Source organism: Amphiura filiformis, chromosome 5 (genome assembly GCF_039555335.1).
Source record: "Amphiura filiformis chromosome 5, Afil_fr2py, whole genome shotgun sequence".
Lineage (NCBI taxonomy): Eukaryota > Metazoa > Echinodermata > Ophiuroidea > Amphilepidida > Amphiuridae > Amphiura > Amphiura filiformis.
The window spans coordinates 54,895,896-54,913,598 of NC_092632.1; the positions used below are offsets into that span (position 1 = coordinate 54,895,896).

Consider the following 17,703-nt stretch of genomic DNA (forward strand, 5'->3'; position numbering starts at 1 on the left):
GTCACCATGATGAACTCAAGACAAGACAAGGGAAGAAGAAATCAAGAAGAAAAGTGGCCACGCTAGTTGTGATTCAGCCCTGTACAAGTTGACAGGCTTCAATAGTGTTGTTGGGAGACAGGCTCCTTCTAGCTACTGTTGCTACCTGCTATTCTCCATTCTGCAAGTTGCTCTGCATGGCAAGGTTAGTGCATGATTGTCGTGACATAATTACCACACAGTAACTATAGTGGCGCTATACCGTACAGTAACTTGTTAAATAGGTTTGTGGTGCAAAAATCCGACTGGATCAATGTGAGAACCAGTACAAGTGTCAATCGAGAGCTTTCGGTAAAACTAAAAACACTACCTAGCTGATTGGTGGGTGGAACTTGATCGTCGAAGCCATGTATGTAGGCACAATGCCACATAGGCAAGAAATTCACAGCACGTAAATCCGAAATTGCACGGATGTGAAAGTCCTTGGATGTGAAAGTGTAGAGTGTGAAGTGTCCGGTTATTTTGTGCGCATTATCAGGTCATGCATGCCGGGCTGGCATGTATGCATGCGTGTAAACACACATAGGCCTACATTCATGCATTTCTGGCTACATTCATGTCATTTTATCAGATTTAGCTGACTTGTGATTTTTCATGTTTATCCGCCTATCGTATCATACTTGTATTTACTGTCTCACATAACCACCGTGCACCATCAGTAAGTGCTAGTAGTTGCACTTGTAGGCTTGTTGGGGGCTCGTCTTATGTCAACCAATGACATATGCGTGCATGATCGATTGACACACTGCAGTACAGGTTTGACTGAGAACGATAAACAGACTACAGAGGACTACAAAACTAGAGGTACCAGCCAATATATACAGCATGCAGATTGTCAGTGATAGTGTATGGAGTACTACATCTACCAGTCTACTTTATTTTATCAATAATTGAATTGACATTGTTCTGGCAAGAAGATGCTGTCCTGTGTTTTGAAACAGGTGGTCCGGCAAAGACCTTGCAGACATTTGCCTGCCATGCCTGCAGTAGCATTCTACCATTCAGATAATGGAGTGTATGGATACAGACCAGCAGCATGGACAGAACAAACATCAGGTAGGTATAGAAGGCTAATTCATTACGTATTTCGTGATCCTAGCATCCTTTTTTATGACATTTTTCAGTACATACTACATATCCACGAAAAAAGCCTATTCCCAAAATTTCAGTTGATTCCGATTTTGCCTTTATGAGTTATGCATGATTATGTGTATGGCCATCTTTTAGAATACCCTAACATTTTTTTCATTCACAGTGTATGTGTATGGGTCGTTCATAAAAGACCCCCATTGAAAATCTACAGTGGTAGGGTATTCTAAAAGAAATCCATGTGTATTACTAATTTACTACTATTACACTGCTCCATAGTAGACAATGCGTTGTAATTTCGTTCTGGTGCACAAATTCAAATTTCACGATATCTTTGCAAAACGAATTAATCTGCAAGAAATATTTTGTACATAAACATTATGTAGCCAGAGGTTTCCAGTGATATAAAAATCTCAACATTTTTTGAGAAAAGTGGGGGGATGAGGCTGTGGATCACAAAATGCCCCTTTAATAAAGCCATAAGTACGATTTCGATCAAATTTTACCGAAAATGCTGAAATATATAAGTTGTAGTAACAAATTTCGTACCTTTGAGGACTTGTTCTCAAGTTGTACTATTGTAGGAAAAAACCCCCAAATTGCGTACATTTCTGCTTTTTGCAGCAATTTTGTGCAAAATTTGTTGATTTTGCCCCCAGAAATTCACTTCCCCCATGCCCCCTCCCCGAAAAATTTCGTACCTTTGAGGACTTGTTCTCAAGTTGTACTATTGTAGGAAAAAACCCCCAAATTGCGTACATTTCTGCTTTTTGCAGCAATTTTGTGCAAAATTTGTTGATTTTGCCCCCCTCCAGAAATTCACTTTCCCCCATGCCCCTCCCCGAAAAATTTGCTCATGAACATTACTATACATGTACCTACCATACCAAAACAGATATATCTTTAAGTTGCCTCAAATTCAGTTAAAATAAACTTGAGAAAAGTTGAGATGCTTGGATAAAAACATTGATTCTTACAACACAGAATGAAATATTGTCACTAAATTCAAGGTACCCCTTCAATTGGATTGGGTATTACCTGGCATTTTTGCTGAATATTATAAGTAAATAAATCATTACACATTTCTTTCAACGAATGCAATTTATTTTTGGCCTAAATGTAGTTGTTGTTTGATTTCTTTCACAGGTGCTAGAGCGGTTACTGAGAACAGAATATGTTATCCATCACTGATGCAGTTAGTGACTGCATACAGGGAACATGGACACAAGAAGGCAAAAATTGACCCACTGGGCCGACAGAAACCAAGGTACGGTATCAAAAACAAAATTTACATGCTACAGTATAACCACATTACCCAGCCTGCATAGACATTAACTTTTTCACACTCTCTGCAACTCTGTGACTTATCGTCTTATCCTTGCCCCCTGTGAAACCTGGATTCACTCATGTGCTAACACATGTCACAGGGGGCCATTGGGCATTATTGACCAGTGGTTATTGTTATGTCTGTTGTTGGTCCCTTCTTCACGGGCCCTGTATCTCTGCATGCCTGCTGTCCGTCCTTGGGGACCAGGGACCATACGGATGGCCTATTGGCCCATTGCCTTCACCTGTTCACTCCGTGGCGGGAGGGGGGGGGGTCTTCCCTGACCCTGATGGTCCAGTTCTCTTCTGTCTTCAGTGCGGTGATCCCTTTGCAGCTCGATGAAGTTATACTGTGATTGGTGCAGATGCAGTGTCAGAGCCATAAAGGTGCAGATGAAGAAGTGAAGAACTAGAAGTTGACCAAACAAAGACGAAGAAACCGAGGGTGCGTTAAAAAGCCTAATACCGTAAAACCCCGTCTACAAGCATATAGAGTGGTTTGATGAAAGCTAAATTAATCTAGACGCCATCCATCGAAATACTTATAAATAATATTTTAGAGTATAAGCAAAATTAATTACAGATACAAGCAAATACAAACAAGTGTATTGCAAGACCAATGTGACCGTTCACGGCGAATGAGCCGTAAATTCCTCCCCGGTCAATTTTGTTTTATTTCGTGTTTAAAAATAAACATCATAAACTTAAAAATGGTATATATCATTTGACTTCAAACGATATCCAGAAACGGGGTTATGGTTTGTTAAACTTTGCTCCTTCAACAAAATTATAGCTTTTAACGTTTTTACATGTGTCTCTTTTTCCACATTGCTGGCAATAAATATCAAACAGTCATAATTGGCGGTCATTTCAAATCATCCCCAAGTCAACAAAGTTTAAGAAAGTTCTCTCATTGTTAATTGTTGGTTATGCATACCTGTACAAAATACAATGCCTGGTAACCCACCACTTGAACAGGATTTAGCAAAAGCAAACAAAGACCAGAGCTATTAAAAGTTCTATAGCCATCTAAGGTAGAAGCTTATTATCCACTTCAACAATAGGATTATTGATTAGTTTTTGACTATCAAAATGAGACAGATGTCAGGCCAGCTTAAGTTACCGATGAATACGACCTTCGTACCGTAGACATTTTACACCGTAACTCAGAATACAATTTAGGGAATTTACGGCTCATTTGTGCTGCCGGGTCACATATTGTATTGGCATATTTACGGTTGTCTCGTATTAATTTAGCTATCATCAAAAACACACTATATGTGACCCCTCGGCACAACTGAGCCCGGATGTCGCCAGTGCCACTATTGAGATATGCTCCATTGAACTTAACAATAAATAATAGGAAACAAAAGATTTATTGACTGTTTTATTGATTTTCACTACTTAAATGTCAAGTACTATAGACATGATATACATCATTTTAAAGCTAATTTCAAGCAGAATATTTTGGTTGAATATCTCAAAATGATGATTGGCAACTTCAGGGCTCAGTTGTGCCGAGGGGTCACATATGTTTGTAGACAGGGTTTTACGGTATGGTGGGTACAGCAGACTGGAACCAACAGGTGGCTGCATCAATTTGATGGCAGCCAGGGCGGCTTCCTTCAGTGGTGTATCTAGCGGATATGGTGCCCAGGGTTAAGGATACATAATGGTGCCCCTCCCCAATTTTTGATACAAGTATGCGCATGAAAATTTGCACAAATATGGCCTATCACTCATTAATTTTGGTTATAATGAAGTTGAATATTGGTCTTAAATTGATCTTTCAAATGATTTTGTGCTGAAATGCACGCAAAGCACATGAAAATTTTGACTTTCAATCGCTAGGAGGGGCGCAGAATTGATGCTGAATTGGTCAATTCACCGCCCCCTAAGGATGGCACCCAGGGCATGTGCCCCCTCTGACCTCCCTTTCTTCTCTATCAGGGTTCCATTTGGTTCCTTGACTGCTGTTCCAAGTCATCTGGTAGGACCCCTTGATTGATCCTGGTTTCTGAGCAACTGGGTGGCTTGCGCTGCTATTCATCCCCTTCTTGTACAATTCACAGGAATCCAAACCATGTTCCACCTCCTTTTAGAAGCTTTTTGGCAAGCTGGACCCTAACTATATGTGATGGTTCACAAATAATGCTAGAGCTCACTAACTTAACATGATCTAGTAACTTATTGTTGGTACCAGTTCTTTTTGTAGAGTGCCTCTTTGACTTTTCGCGGTTATACCATCTTGACAACTTAATCTTTTTATGCATAATTTGTGTTGCAGACCTACACCAGAACTTGACCCAGCCATGTATGGAATCTCTCTTACTGATAACAAAGTCTTTGAATTGGAAGGTAGGTTTGAAATGCTTGCAATACAGAATTTGGTTATCGTTATATGAGTTATTTTCTGACTTGGTATTTTGCTGGATATTTTCTCCAAATGAAATTAAAAATATGTGCACAATTTTACAAACTGTAATTTTCTTTGGTGCTACCTGAAAGCTCTTCTCCCATCATATTTGTTCTTGTTCCTTTTGTCTTGGTATACATGTACCTGCAGGTATTGTAAATAGCACCATGAAGTCGGGTAACATGGAAGACATAGTTAGCCACTTGGAGTCATTGTACTGTGATCAGATGTCTGCTGAATTCATGCACTTAACAGTAAGAATTTTACCAGTTCTCTTGCAATTTTATTCCATCTTTTACTTACTCAGCAGAAACAAACATGTTTTTAAAATGTTATAAACGTGTTATAAACATGTTTTGGATTTGGTCAAGAGAGATCACATTACTTTATTATCAAAATATAATTATATGCCTTAAAATGTTTGGGTCTGATTGGGTCGGGTCAGGTTGTGTTGGGATCGGGGGGTAGATGGGAAGGGGAAGTCTGGGATCAGGGTGGAAGCATTAAAAAAAGTAATCATTTGAAATGTTTATGAAGTAATTGTAGTATTATGTTTCCCCTCAATCGCATCCAAGAGCCTCCAAGATGGCAGCCATGGGCTTGTACCATTGGCCCATTTATGCACTGTGCGCAAAGGAAGTGTTAATGCAGTAGTAGTGTATAGTGTGTGGTAACATATTCTACCTGTGCAGTCTACAAATTTACATATGCACATTGATGAATATCTAGGAAATAACTGTAATACAGTTTGTATGAAATAAACAATTAGAAATAAAAATTAATAGTGTAATTTATAATTTTTAATCATTTCTGAAGACAATGGAAGAAAGAGAATGGTTTGCAGAGAAATTTGAAGAAAGCAGAACATGGACACTAAGTGACGATGAAAAGAAATCACTTGCTCTTACACTGGCTGAATCACAGGTATTGTAGCTGGTCTTTGTTACCACTCATATTATTCGGGCTTGCATGGTCAATAAATATTTCACTGATGAGATCTTTTTCAGTGACAATCATTCTCAATAGAATTGATAACAATTTCTCCGGCTTACAATATTTAAATTGCAACCATCCCATATACATTGAATGTTTGCCTTGTTCCAACTTGCATTTTGTCATTTTGAGTAAAGGAACAGTAATACATTATTGATGCCAAGTTTACCACACTTTAGGCCTGTGGTTTTTTTCCCCTGGTACATGGCTTACGATTGGAAGATCATTAAATGTGTTCATTTTGGCCTAGCAGATTTTGATATCGCTCCTGCCCTCACTGTTATCAGTCCACTGAACTTCTCCCGAAATATCAAGTGTTGCAATATGATAACCAATACGGTTTCTCTTTTCTTCTCCTCTCATTCCTTTTCTGTGCCCCAATGTATACTTTTCTGGCTGTGTATCTTTGTCGCAGGCATTTGACAATTTCTTGGCAGCCAAATTTGGTACAATCAAGAGATATAGCGGAGAAGGAGCAGAAAGCATGATGGGATTTTTCCAAGAAGTATTCAAACAAGCTGTTCAAGGTATAAATTGTTGAATTTAAGGGGGTACTACACCCCTGGCCAATTTTGTGCCTATTTTTGCATTATTCTCAAAAATTATAGCGCATTGGTGACAAGTAAGATATGTATATTATAGGGGCAAGGACTTCAACTACTGCACTGAAAATTCAGCAACTCAAGGCAAGTAGTTATTGATTTATTGATCAAATATTGGTTTTCCCTCACTTTTGACTGTAACTCCACAACTGTTGTCTGTGTAGAAATAAAAATTCCAGTGCAGTAGTTGTAGTCCTTGCCCCTATAATATACATATCTTACTTGTCATCAATCAATTTCGAGAAAAATGAAAAAATAGGCACAAAATTGGGCAGGGGTGTAGTTCCTCCTTAAAGGGGAGGGTTGATTAAGCACTTTGTAATTTTCTAGGATATGGTTCTCTAGATTGGACATTTATATACATCCTGCCTGTGGTTTATATCCAATGAGAATTCTTGCATATTCATGAGTGCTGATCAGTCGAACGTCTGTACCTAACAAATCATGCATGCATTGCGTAGTGTGTTTTCGCGTTTTAAAGAAAGACCGTAAAATACATGGTATGTGCATAGCAGTTTCGTACATGTATGTTACAAGTCGGCAAGATAACCTTAATTGTTCTTTTGAATTATGTTTGCCATATTTATTTAACTATTTGAAGGAGTATTTTGTGATCCTAGCATCCTCTGTTTTCAGTAGATATTCACGAAAAAAGCTTATTCTCAAAATTTCCGTTGATTCTGATTTTGCGTTTGTGACTTACGCATGAGTGTGTGTATTACACTGCTCCATAGACAATGTTTTGTAATTTCGTTCTCGTGTACCACAACTTAATTATAATAATTAGCTCAAATTTCACAATATTTTTGCTATTCGAATTAATCTGCAAGAATTTTTTTTGTACATAAACATTATGTAGCAAGAGGCTTGCAGTGGTATAAAAATCTCAACTTTTTTGAGAAAAGTGGGGGGGGGGGAGATGCTGTGGATCATGAAATGCCCTTTTAAAAGATGACTTTTTTTGACTGATGACCTTACTCATGATTTCTTGAAATGTAAATGGATAGTGTTTTATGATACCTTTGTTCCAGATAATTTAGAGGAAGTGCATATTGGAATGCCACATCGTGCTCGTCTAAATCTACTGACTGGGCTACTGAAATATCCCGCCACTTTGATGTTTAAGAAAATGAAAGGTCTTCCAGAATTCCCACAGGGTGCTGTTTGCTCTGGAGACGTACTCTCTCATTTGTGTAAGTGAACAGATGGTCATTTTCATATTGATGGTCATTTTCATAGCTTGGGTGAATTTAAAAATGCAATTGGTTGGTCTATAAGTTTTTGTATTGTTATTTGAACTCAACATTATTGCATTCTGTTGTGTATCATGTTTAGTTCATACATTTTGTACTTCTGTTACTTTTTTTCATATGTGACACGATCTGGTCCATGGGGTCCAAAGGAGGCATTTTTGAAAATTGAGTTACTATAATTATTATATTATACATGGAATAGGCTATCATTTACTGAAACATCAAAGGTCTAGCATAGTTGTTTCTAAAGTTATGAAGTTTTTTGATGTCTATTTTCTTATGTATTTTATTGTTTATTTACTCCATATTTTTACCTTTATCTCAGTTTTAAATTTTCCCCCTTTGGCCCCCATGGACCAGTTCATGTCACATATTATCATGACTTGTATACCAGGTCTTCCAGTGCATGCAGACCAGTACATTTGTATTGATGGAATTTCCTGAATAAAAACCAAATAAATAAATATGGCCTATGAGGATGATTGACCAGGCCATCTGGCAGCTGGTTGAATGATTAATCATAGAAGTGAATGACAGCTCACAGTTTAATTTTGTTGTCGTAACATCATGATCATCCATGTGTGACAAGAATTCATCTGTACTGCACTTAATTTCTTCAATAAAATATAATAAAAGCAGAGCATCAAATTAAATGGGACCATTTAAGTGCATGATGGCCATATTTAATTAACAAGCTCATACATGTGACTGCTACATGTCTGAATTTATGACAAGATTGCATTTGGTTTGTGAAATCTTTATTGAGGGATTAACTTATTGAGTGTCCACGGTTGTTTGATGGGATCATTTATTAGTTTTTCAAACAAAACATCATGTATAACCCAATTTTAGTCTTAAACAGCTAAAAGTGATATCATGCTACTATATACAGATGCTTTTGAGTCATTCTCAACTTGAATTTCCCCTCTTTTACAAAATTATTCACTTTTATGGTATTTTTTAAAGCTTTTTCGGATATAAAATTAGGGATGACCAATCAACTTGATTAGAACACTCCCATAGACATGCAGGGAGCTCAGCTGTGCACAGCTTGCACAGATATTTCTAAATTGAGCTCATTCTTTTATTTTTCAATATTTTTCTGTAAAAATTGGGAAGTTAATGACAATTATATTTTGTAACTATCCTGTAAATTACAGTAACATAACTTATTTCATTTTCCTGTAAGTGCAAGTCAAAATTGGTCCACAGTGCGCTTAATTGCCAGTGGCTGAGTTCAGCACTGCTCAAGAATGGCACAAAATATTCAGATCAATAAGATCAGGTGAAAACCTTGGCCTACTGAGCTATAATTTGGCAGAGTTGCCAGTATACCTCTATCATACCCTCTGTAAAAAGGTTAAAAATTGAACAAGTAGATCTCGAAAGTTACAAATTAAATCACCAGCTTCCCTTTGGAATTTCCATATTCCTTTTGTATAATGTTAAGAAGACACCTTTTTGAACATAAATGTGAAGTTTCGTGCTCATTCGATGTATTTTTCACCTGATCTCACCCCTAAACGTTTTCTTATATTTAGGCCTATACCATCTACAACTTGCTGCTGGCTATACCTTGTTTAGGACTTTCAAAAGAAGTACCTGAATGTGCAACCATAACTGTTTCAAAATAGCCCGAGAAAGTCATGCAGGAAACTCCGAGGTCATGCATTGAATTGGTTTGAATGAGGAATACTACGGGAACCAGCACCTTTTGTTAGAAGTCACGCATGAGTGAAGTGGACAACCGCTATTGTTGTGAATGAGTCAATGAGCTTCAATGGCACTTAAGATTTTGTTTGCATACACCTAATTGGTCATATTAAACCCAATAACATTGAAATTTTTGGTTGTGAAAAAAGTTCATCTGGACTTAGTGCAATTTTGATTTTATGCCATATCGGCCATCTTGGATGATTTTTTGGCAAATGTTCGCTAAATGCATGATTTCAATGCCTCGGTTTGAAAAAATACTTTATGCCATTGACTAGTAAAGTGCCATTTCATAAGAAACCCTTTGATACTTTCACAATATGCTTGTTTCATGTTTGCATATATGTTAAAATAAAGAAATATATAAAGGTAAATATATGCTTAAATGCCAATTTTGCTCCCAATTGCTATTTTTGGACTTTGTCATTTTATTTCGTTACAATGACCGGTTAGAATGGGAAACTTTGAAAATTCATAATTCGAAAGGTTTTTGACCGATTTTGACCATTTAACCACCAAAATACTTCTGTTGATGAGTTCTATCCAGAAAACAATCTTTTGTAGCAATAGGGGCAACATGAAATTTTGATTGTTATCCCTAATAAAATGCATCTATTAATGCCAAAATTGGTGGCGCTATTTAGTTACTGGTAATTACCCTTTCAAGCTTTTAATACAAATAATTCCTTTTATTGTTTGATAAAATGTGTGTATAAATTCCCTTGTTGCTTGTTTCACCTATTCCAGATGTTTTAATGGCAGTATTAATCACATAACCCTTGCAAATAAAGATATATGATTTAGGATAAATAGCGCCATCTATAGTTTGCATTTAGTTAATAATGAAGCCAATTCTATATACATCAAACAGCCGTGTGTCAAGCACTGCTTTTCAAGCAGGCCCTCATAATTTTTTAATACAATTATTGTATAGAAAAGAAACATGCACTGTAAGTATAACATAATGCCATATAAAAGTACATTTATTTCACAAAATATTTGGCATCGCCATTCATCGGGTGACAGTAGAAGTGTTGTGATGTTTACATGATGGAAGCCTTTTAATAATACATAAATAAGACATGAGTGCATGAATAGCGGTGACACGCAATACTAATGCACCAATATCAGGCGCGTATCCAGAAATTCGTAGACCGGGGGGCGCAAATGCGATGTTGTCAAATCCAAGATATGGCCGCGAAGCGGACATCCCAGAGCGCTTGCGCGACGCAGGGGGGTGTCTGAGGGGGGATGTGCCCCCCTCATAAGTGAGAAACTTTTACAAAATGAAGACCTAATTGAAGCCATTTGGTGAACCATTTTGGCACTATTATCATGTAAGATTTTAGTTTGAAAAAGTCGAAAATTTGTGAAATGACGGCCCAATTTATTTCACTATTGTATACATTTTTGCTTTATAAATTTTGCAAAATGAAGGCCTAATTGAAGCCATTTTGGTGGGCAATTTTGACAATATTGTGTACAATTTTAGTAAGAAAAAGTTAGGCCTACGACGTTAATTACTATTACTGTAGCCCAATTATTATTTCCTACAACCTCAAAGCTTCTAATACAATTGCAAAAGCGGGCACCGAGTTGTTTATCCCGACACGCAGGGGGGTGTCTCCCCTCAGAAGTTGGGAAAATTTGACAGAATGAAGATCGAATTGAGGCCAATTTGGTCCATCATTTTTACGCTGTTTACATTATTGCTTTCAACAACAAAAAAGAGCCCGATAACTCAATTTGCATAATAATAGGCCTAGGCCTATATATAGTGTTTTGATATAGGCCTAATCCCTTATAAAATCACATGCAGTAGCATATAGGCCTACTATTATATGCTATACGATGTTTGCCCCCCTTCTCTTTCTCTCTCTTCTTCTCTCTTTCTCTCTCTCGCCTCTTTCTTCTTCTCTCTTCTCTTCCCCTTTTCCCCCTTCCCTTTCTCCCTTTCTCTTTTTTTTACCCGGGGGGCGCGCGCCCCCTTCGCCCCTCCCCTGGATACGCGCCTGAATATGGGAAAGCACTATGCACAAAATAGGAAAAACAAAACTGGGTAAGCATGTACAGATGTATATACATAAACAAAGCGTATGCTCAAAGCGCAATAGGTGAAATGTGCAATATTAAGAAAGGGTAGTGTTCAAATTAGACAATTTAAAAATAATACAGGAGAAGTGTGTACCCAAAGTACTATGGTAAGTGCCCTGTTTATACATACTAGAATAAGGACGTAGCGTTAGCGAACATGCTGTGTGAAACAGGAAGCACAGGTGATTATTTTAATCAGTTTACATAGTTATTTCTGATATATTTTTGTTAATTATGCTTTGCAGATAACTCAGTTGATTTGGATGTAAATGGCAGGCAGCTTCATGTATCAATGATTCCTAACCCATCCCATCTAGAGGTATGTAAAATATCAGCCTATGTATTGCAGACATGAGATTTTTCCTGCCCAAGCAGAAATTCCTGCTTTTTGGTTGTCCAAATTTCCTCATTTTTATTTATTTTTAGCCTGTTTTGGAGGATTTTTGAAAACATTTTACACACTTCTTTTCTAGAATTTTCCTTTTTTGTCATGGAAATATATTCTCATGCCTGGTATTGGGGGGTGTTAGTGGGTGTGAGTACCTTTTTAGTATCAACCAATGGCACACACATGAAACCTTGAAACCAGCTAAATGGGGACATAACTTACAGCTTGGGCTGTGTGGCATTTCATCATGTCATAATATAAGCAAAAGTTATATTTATAAACTAGAATTAATTATGCAGTTCATAATTACGGTAAACCCTACAGCAAGTGTGAGGAAATAACAAAGGTTTGAATATACAAATGATGTCATTAATATTCACAAAAGTGCAAATAACATGACACAAACTAAGTATAATTGAAGACCGAATTAAAAAGACTAGTTTGCCGGTCATGATGAGAGATTTTGTCTCAATACGCTACGTGCACTGGCAGAAACGGTATTAACGTGTTGCTTCCAGTCAAGGGTTTTGGTAATGGTGATTCCAGGGTATTTATGCTGTTGGTTTCCTCAATGTGGTGCCCATCAACCTGGTATGTATAGCAAAATGGCTTGTCTTGCATGTTATGGAGAGTGACTGGCATTTGTTTGCATTAAAGGACATCTTCCATGTGTCGGCCCATTGAAAAACTTTATTCAGATCATCTTGGAGAATAGATTGGTCCTTGGTACTTTTGATTTCCCTGTATAGTATGCTGTTGTCAGCAAAAAGCCACAAGAGTTGAATTTACGTCAGCCACAATGTCATTTATATTGACAAGAAAGAGTGTCGGCCCAAGTATTGAGCCTTGAGGGGTCCCATTGAATTCTCCCTGTGAAGTGCTTGGTACCTCTGAGGTTGGCGGATCCGTATTTAAATTGTGAGTAAGAAATTTTTCTGCATTAAATGTTTGTTTCTTGATGAGCCATTCTTTGTTTTGTGTGTTGAAATGATTCCAGGTTATACTCTCATTCCATTTCTTTCGTTAACAATAGACAAAATTTTTGATAGTCATTGAAGTATTTTTACAAAGAATGGTCATTATCAAAGCTACTAATTACATAATATATTTTATCTTTGTGCATAATAGGCCTGCACTTCAGTTTTAAGTGGTAAGGTACGTGGCAGACAGCAGTCATTGAAGGATGGTGATTATTGTACTGACGTCTCTGCCCGTGTTGGAGACAAAGTTCTTGGTGTGCAGGTCCATGGGGACGCATCCTTTACGGCACAGGTAAGATATGCATGTACACATTAAGGTGGTACTACACCCCTGGCCAATTCTGTGCCTATTTTTGCATTTTTCTCAAAAATTATAGCGCATTGGTGACAAGTAATATATGTATATTATAGGGGCAAGGACTACAACTACTGCACTGGAAATTTTATTTCAGAACAGACAACAGTTGTGGAGTTACAGTCAAAAATGAGGGAAAACCAATATTTGATCAATAAATCAATAACTACTTGCCTTGAGTTGCTGAATTTTCAGTGCAGTAGTTGTAGTCCTTGTCCCTATAATATACATATCTTACTTGTCACCAATGCACTATAATTTTTGAGAAAAATGCAAAAATATGCACAAAATTGGCCAGGGGTGTAGTACCACCTTAATATATCAGTCAAATCATTTGATGAATGAAGTTTGTGGGCAAAGATTCCCATTTCCTCCTTTGTAATAGCAGACACGTCAGAAATTAACAACTCTGCACCCGTTGTGTCCGTGTATTTTTACGCATACACAAAGCTGCCCTCACTATGTAAAAATAGTAGAGGAAGCACAGGAGACTTGTTAATTACTGATGAACCACTGTCTATAATAAAAGATAAAGATAATTTATCGCGTCTGACGTCACCTGTCAATCAAACTCGAGCAAGGTTTGTTTACAAGTGTTGTGATGATGACTTGCTGAACGCGGATTTATAACCGGGCGCCTTATTGTTAATTTTGCACCTTTCAACATGCAAACCATCTCAAAAGTTTGGTCTTTATAGTAGGAAACTTTCTTTGGTGAAGGCACCATGTCGACAATGCCTAGAAAAGCTGTTTTTGCCTTGTAAATGTACGTAATTTTTTCCAATTTGCTGCTATTCCTTTTCTCCGATCAGCACCAGATAGATCGGTCTTCCTTTTACCCGCTGATTAACCTGTGTAAACCAATCAAGGATCGTAATTGACAGTGACATCAGACGCGATAAATTGTTTTTATCTCTGTCTTTAATTATAACATGATTGAATCCCTAATTTCTAATGAAGAGATACAATGGAGTTTGTTAATGACAGGTTGATGAAGTGAATAGATCTAAAGACATCAAATATTAAAATTGGATTTTCTTTCAATTTCAGGGTATTATTCAGGAGAATTTTGCAATAGCTGAAGTACCACACTTCAATATTGGAGGTACACTGCACCTTATAGTAAACAACCAGCTTGGTTTTACTACGCCTGGTGAAAGAGGGCGCTCGTCATTGTATTGCAGCGATATTGGCAAGATGAATGGCAACCCTGTTATTCATGTGAATGGAGATAATCCAGAGGTAAAAAAAAAACCCTTTCATAGATACATTCACTTTTACCAGTATTGTAATGCAGTGGTCTAATATTTTCTAGAATGCAACCCCATTGATGTTAGACCCATTGCAACCCTTATTGGAATGGGGTGTATGTGCGCTTTTGTAACACCAGCAAACAAATATAAATATATTTAATTGTTTGCTTTTGTATTTATTTGGGATATCCCCCTTCTTTTTTTTTTTTGAACAAATTCACATGTTAATTTCAACTGTGGATTTTGACAACAGGAATTACCATAGAGGGTGCGATGAGTTGGACAAAGATGTTGTTGACATGACACTCTAAACAAGGACAAGGGGGCATATGCACTCAACAACATCTTCACGCCCTCTAAGATGCTTCCTGTTGTCCGTAAAAGAAAACAGTCTGATGTGATGAGTTGCTCGTCTGATGAACCCACTAGTTTAGTGGTGAAACTTCACTAAAACCAGTGTAAATCACCTTCGTTTTTAGTTGGAATTGTTCAAAATGAACAAAATGCACTGCACAAAAATAGTTTCATACCCTGAACAAGCCTGTTCTTTATAATCATAGATATCAAATCATAATTTGTTATTTTCCACAGGAAGTTGTTCGTGCCTGCCGCCTAGCCATGGAGTACCGACAACATTTCCGCAAGGATGTATTAGTGGACTTGCAGTGCTGGCGAAAATGGGGCCACAATGAAATTGATGACCCATCGTTTACGAATCCCAGCATGTATAGTATTATCAATAATAGAACCAGTGTGCCTGATTTATACGTTCAGAAACTTACCGTAAGTTGATAACATTTAGTAATTCAAGGGAGGGCTTGATCTTGTGTTGTCATGTTTAATCATGGAATTGAATATGTGTGTATTAAATATGTAGCAAATTTGTAGTTTGTAACTTAACACAGTTGGATTCTGATTGCATGCATCAGTCAGTCAATATTTAATGAGGTTGATTGGTTCAATGCGTTATCCCGTAAATTCACAGTACAATGAGACATTTTAGCCATGTGCAAGTTTGACTAATGTTTCACCAAATTAATTAAATCTTTTTTGCATGGTAAATAAAAAAAAAAAAAAAAAAAATGAGGTGTCCTCAGCAAATTTGACAATAAGTTTGCAGAATAAAATGATCACATCCTTTTACTGAAAGTTGATCTCTAGGAGGAGGCACACACAAATATATTGTACATGTGCATGCTGAAAAATGAGTGGACAGGATTATTTGCAATAGGCAAGTCATACATGTTACATAATAGAGGTAAATAAAAGGCAGAAGAGGGAAATATTTTGAAAAAAATGGTAATTTGGACTGAATCTACTTGTGAGGAGACATTAATTTTACCTTTTTGGGAGGGTTGAATTTGGTGTTATTTTTGCCAATAGGATTTTTGAAGGTTGTCATTAATTCCTACATCATTCAAGTTACTTTTGAGTACCTTAAGGGATGGGGTATGAACGCGTTTGGACAGTATTTATTGTGGGACATTAGAGCACCTCAGACATATTGAATTGCATTCTGAATGCGAAGAATGTCCTTCTGATATCAAATAATTTAGATTTTTTGAAATTTGCAATGTAATACACATTTTATGGCAAATGATTACAAATTGCTCAAAACGCCCATTCCAGATCTCTTAATAAATGAATGATTTGTTTAAAACCTTAATTTTCATAGGATGATGGGTTGACAATAAAAGAGGAAGTGAATGACAAGGTAACAACACTACAAGTTGATTGGAATGAAGGCTTGAAGACTATGGACACATATCAGGCATATCATTATCATCTACGTAGGAGGTGGAAAGGATTTGTTCAAGCCCCAAGTCATGTCACAGCATGGGAGACGGGTAAGATGATGTTACTCTTGCTATCCTTAGTGTCAGGGGAGTAGTTGCTGTTCAGAGGCTAATTTTCCAGGCATGTTATCCCAGTTTGCAACCTACTGCACTACCCTTTGCCCTTGGCATGCTTGAATAGCAGGCATTGGTGATTTGACCATATATCTAAGAAATGAAATGTACATAATGTTAAATATGGCTGTGAGTCGGGGGTTATCTCTAAGGTTATGGAAAATAAAATCAACTCATTTGGCACATCCTGCTACCGTATTATGCTGAACATCTGCTGAACTTATTATGCTGACTTGTTGAGAAAGCCAGGACAAATCAACTGAAATTTATAAGGCATACCGTAAACATTTGCCTAATGGTGCTAAGGGCTCCCTTGACATAACTTTTAAACACACACTAAAAGTACCCTCCCATAAAAATCCCATCAGCAAATAAGGGCACATACTCTTAATTCTCGTTGGGGGTTTTAGAGGAGGGAGCGCTCTTTTTGTACATGAAATATTACCCCAAGGCAAAGGAGCCCAGGTGCGTTATTAGGTGAACGTTTACGGTATACTCTGCTTGCCTGACTATGAGCCAGTAAAAGAGTATGCATTGTATGTCCCAACTCATGGCAAAAGGAAACCTGGACGGCAATGAACCTTGTTCTGGAAATACATCCAATGTCTTTTGGGGGATATGGACAGCATGCTGAGTCAAGGTCAACTATCAGCAATGGCTCAAGACTGATGTAGCTGGAGGAAACTTGTAGTCGCCTGCTCCGCAGCCAAAGGATGATGATGATGATAAATGTTAAATGCTTGCCAATTTTAAGTCATGGGCAACTTAATGTTTTACAGTCAAAGAAAATCAGTTCAACCATAGACAAATCATTTACTGTTTACAATAATTGACTCTACATTGTCTTTTTCAAAACTTTATTTACAGGTGTGCAGAGTGACCTGTTGCGTTATATTGGTGCTAAATCTGTAGAAATACCCTCAGATTTTGTAAGTAGACAAGTTGAAATCTTTGCTAGTAATTTGCCTTTATTGTTAATCAGTGGAACAAACCTTTCCACAGATTCAAATATCAATCAGTGATCTGAATTTATGAGTGCCAATCACAACGCATGAGGTGTCTAAAATCAGTGATTGATATTTGACTCTGTGGAACGGATTGAAAATGAGGTGGTTCCGTAAAATGCTTATATTTCAAGGATGGAGCGGTCAAAAAGTATGTGATAGTAGTTTTATTCATTAACCTCATCAACTATTTGGGCACTAAAAAACCGAACAATGGAAGTTCCCAATAATACAGCCTGTATGTATTGTTTACCTATAATCCACACTGAATTGTTTATGGTGTTTATT

The 17,703-nt window shown here is 37.3% G+C and overlaps 1 protein-coding gene across 1 annotated transcript in view; it reads left to right on the forward strand.

The window, feature by feature from the left end:
• Window positions 1-529: 529 nt before the first annotated feature.
• LOC140153383 (2-oxoadipate dehydrogenase complex component E1-like) overlaps window positions 530-17,703 on the forward strand; it is a 31,628-nt gene continuing 14,454 nt past the window's right edge. Inside the window, exons 1-13 of the mRNA XM_072176123.1 lie at window positions 530-1,095; window positions 2,275-2,395; window positions 4,742-4,812; window positions 5,021-5,124; window positions 5,687-5,794; window positions 6,279-6,390; window positions 7,497-7,658; window positions 11,771-11,844; window positions 13,042-13,185; window positions 14,299-14,490; window positions 15,093-15,284; window positions 16,177-16,348; window positions 17,279-17,340. Of these exons, the coding sequence (XP_072032224.1) occupies window positions 957-1,095; window positions 2,275-2,395; window positions 4,742-4,812; window positions 5,021-5,124; window positions 5,687-5,794; window positions 6,279-6,390; window positions 7,497-7,658; window positions 11,771-11,844; window positions 13,042-13,185; window positions 14,299-14,490; window positions 15,093-15,284; window positions 16,177-16,348; window positions 17,279-17,340 (1,653 nt within the window). The 5' untranslated portion in view covers window positions 530-956. The remainder of the gene's footprint in view (window positions 1,096-2,274; window positions 2,396-4,741; window positions 4,813-5,020; window positions 5,125-5,686; window positions 5,795-6,278; window positions 6,391-7,496; window positions 7,659-11,770; window positions 11,845-13,041; window positions 13,186-14,298; window positions 14,491-15,092; window positions 15,285-16,176; window positions 16,349-17,278; window positions 17,341-17,703) is intronic.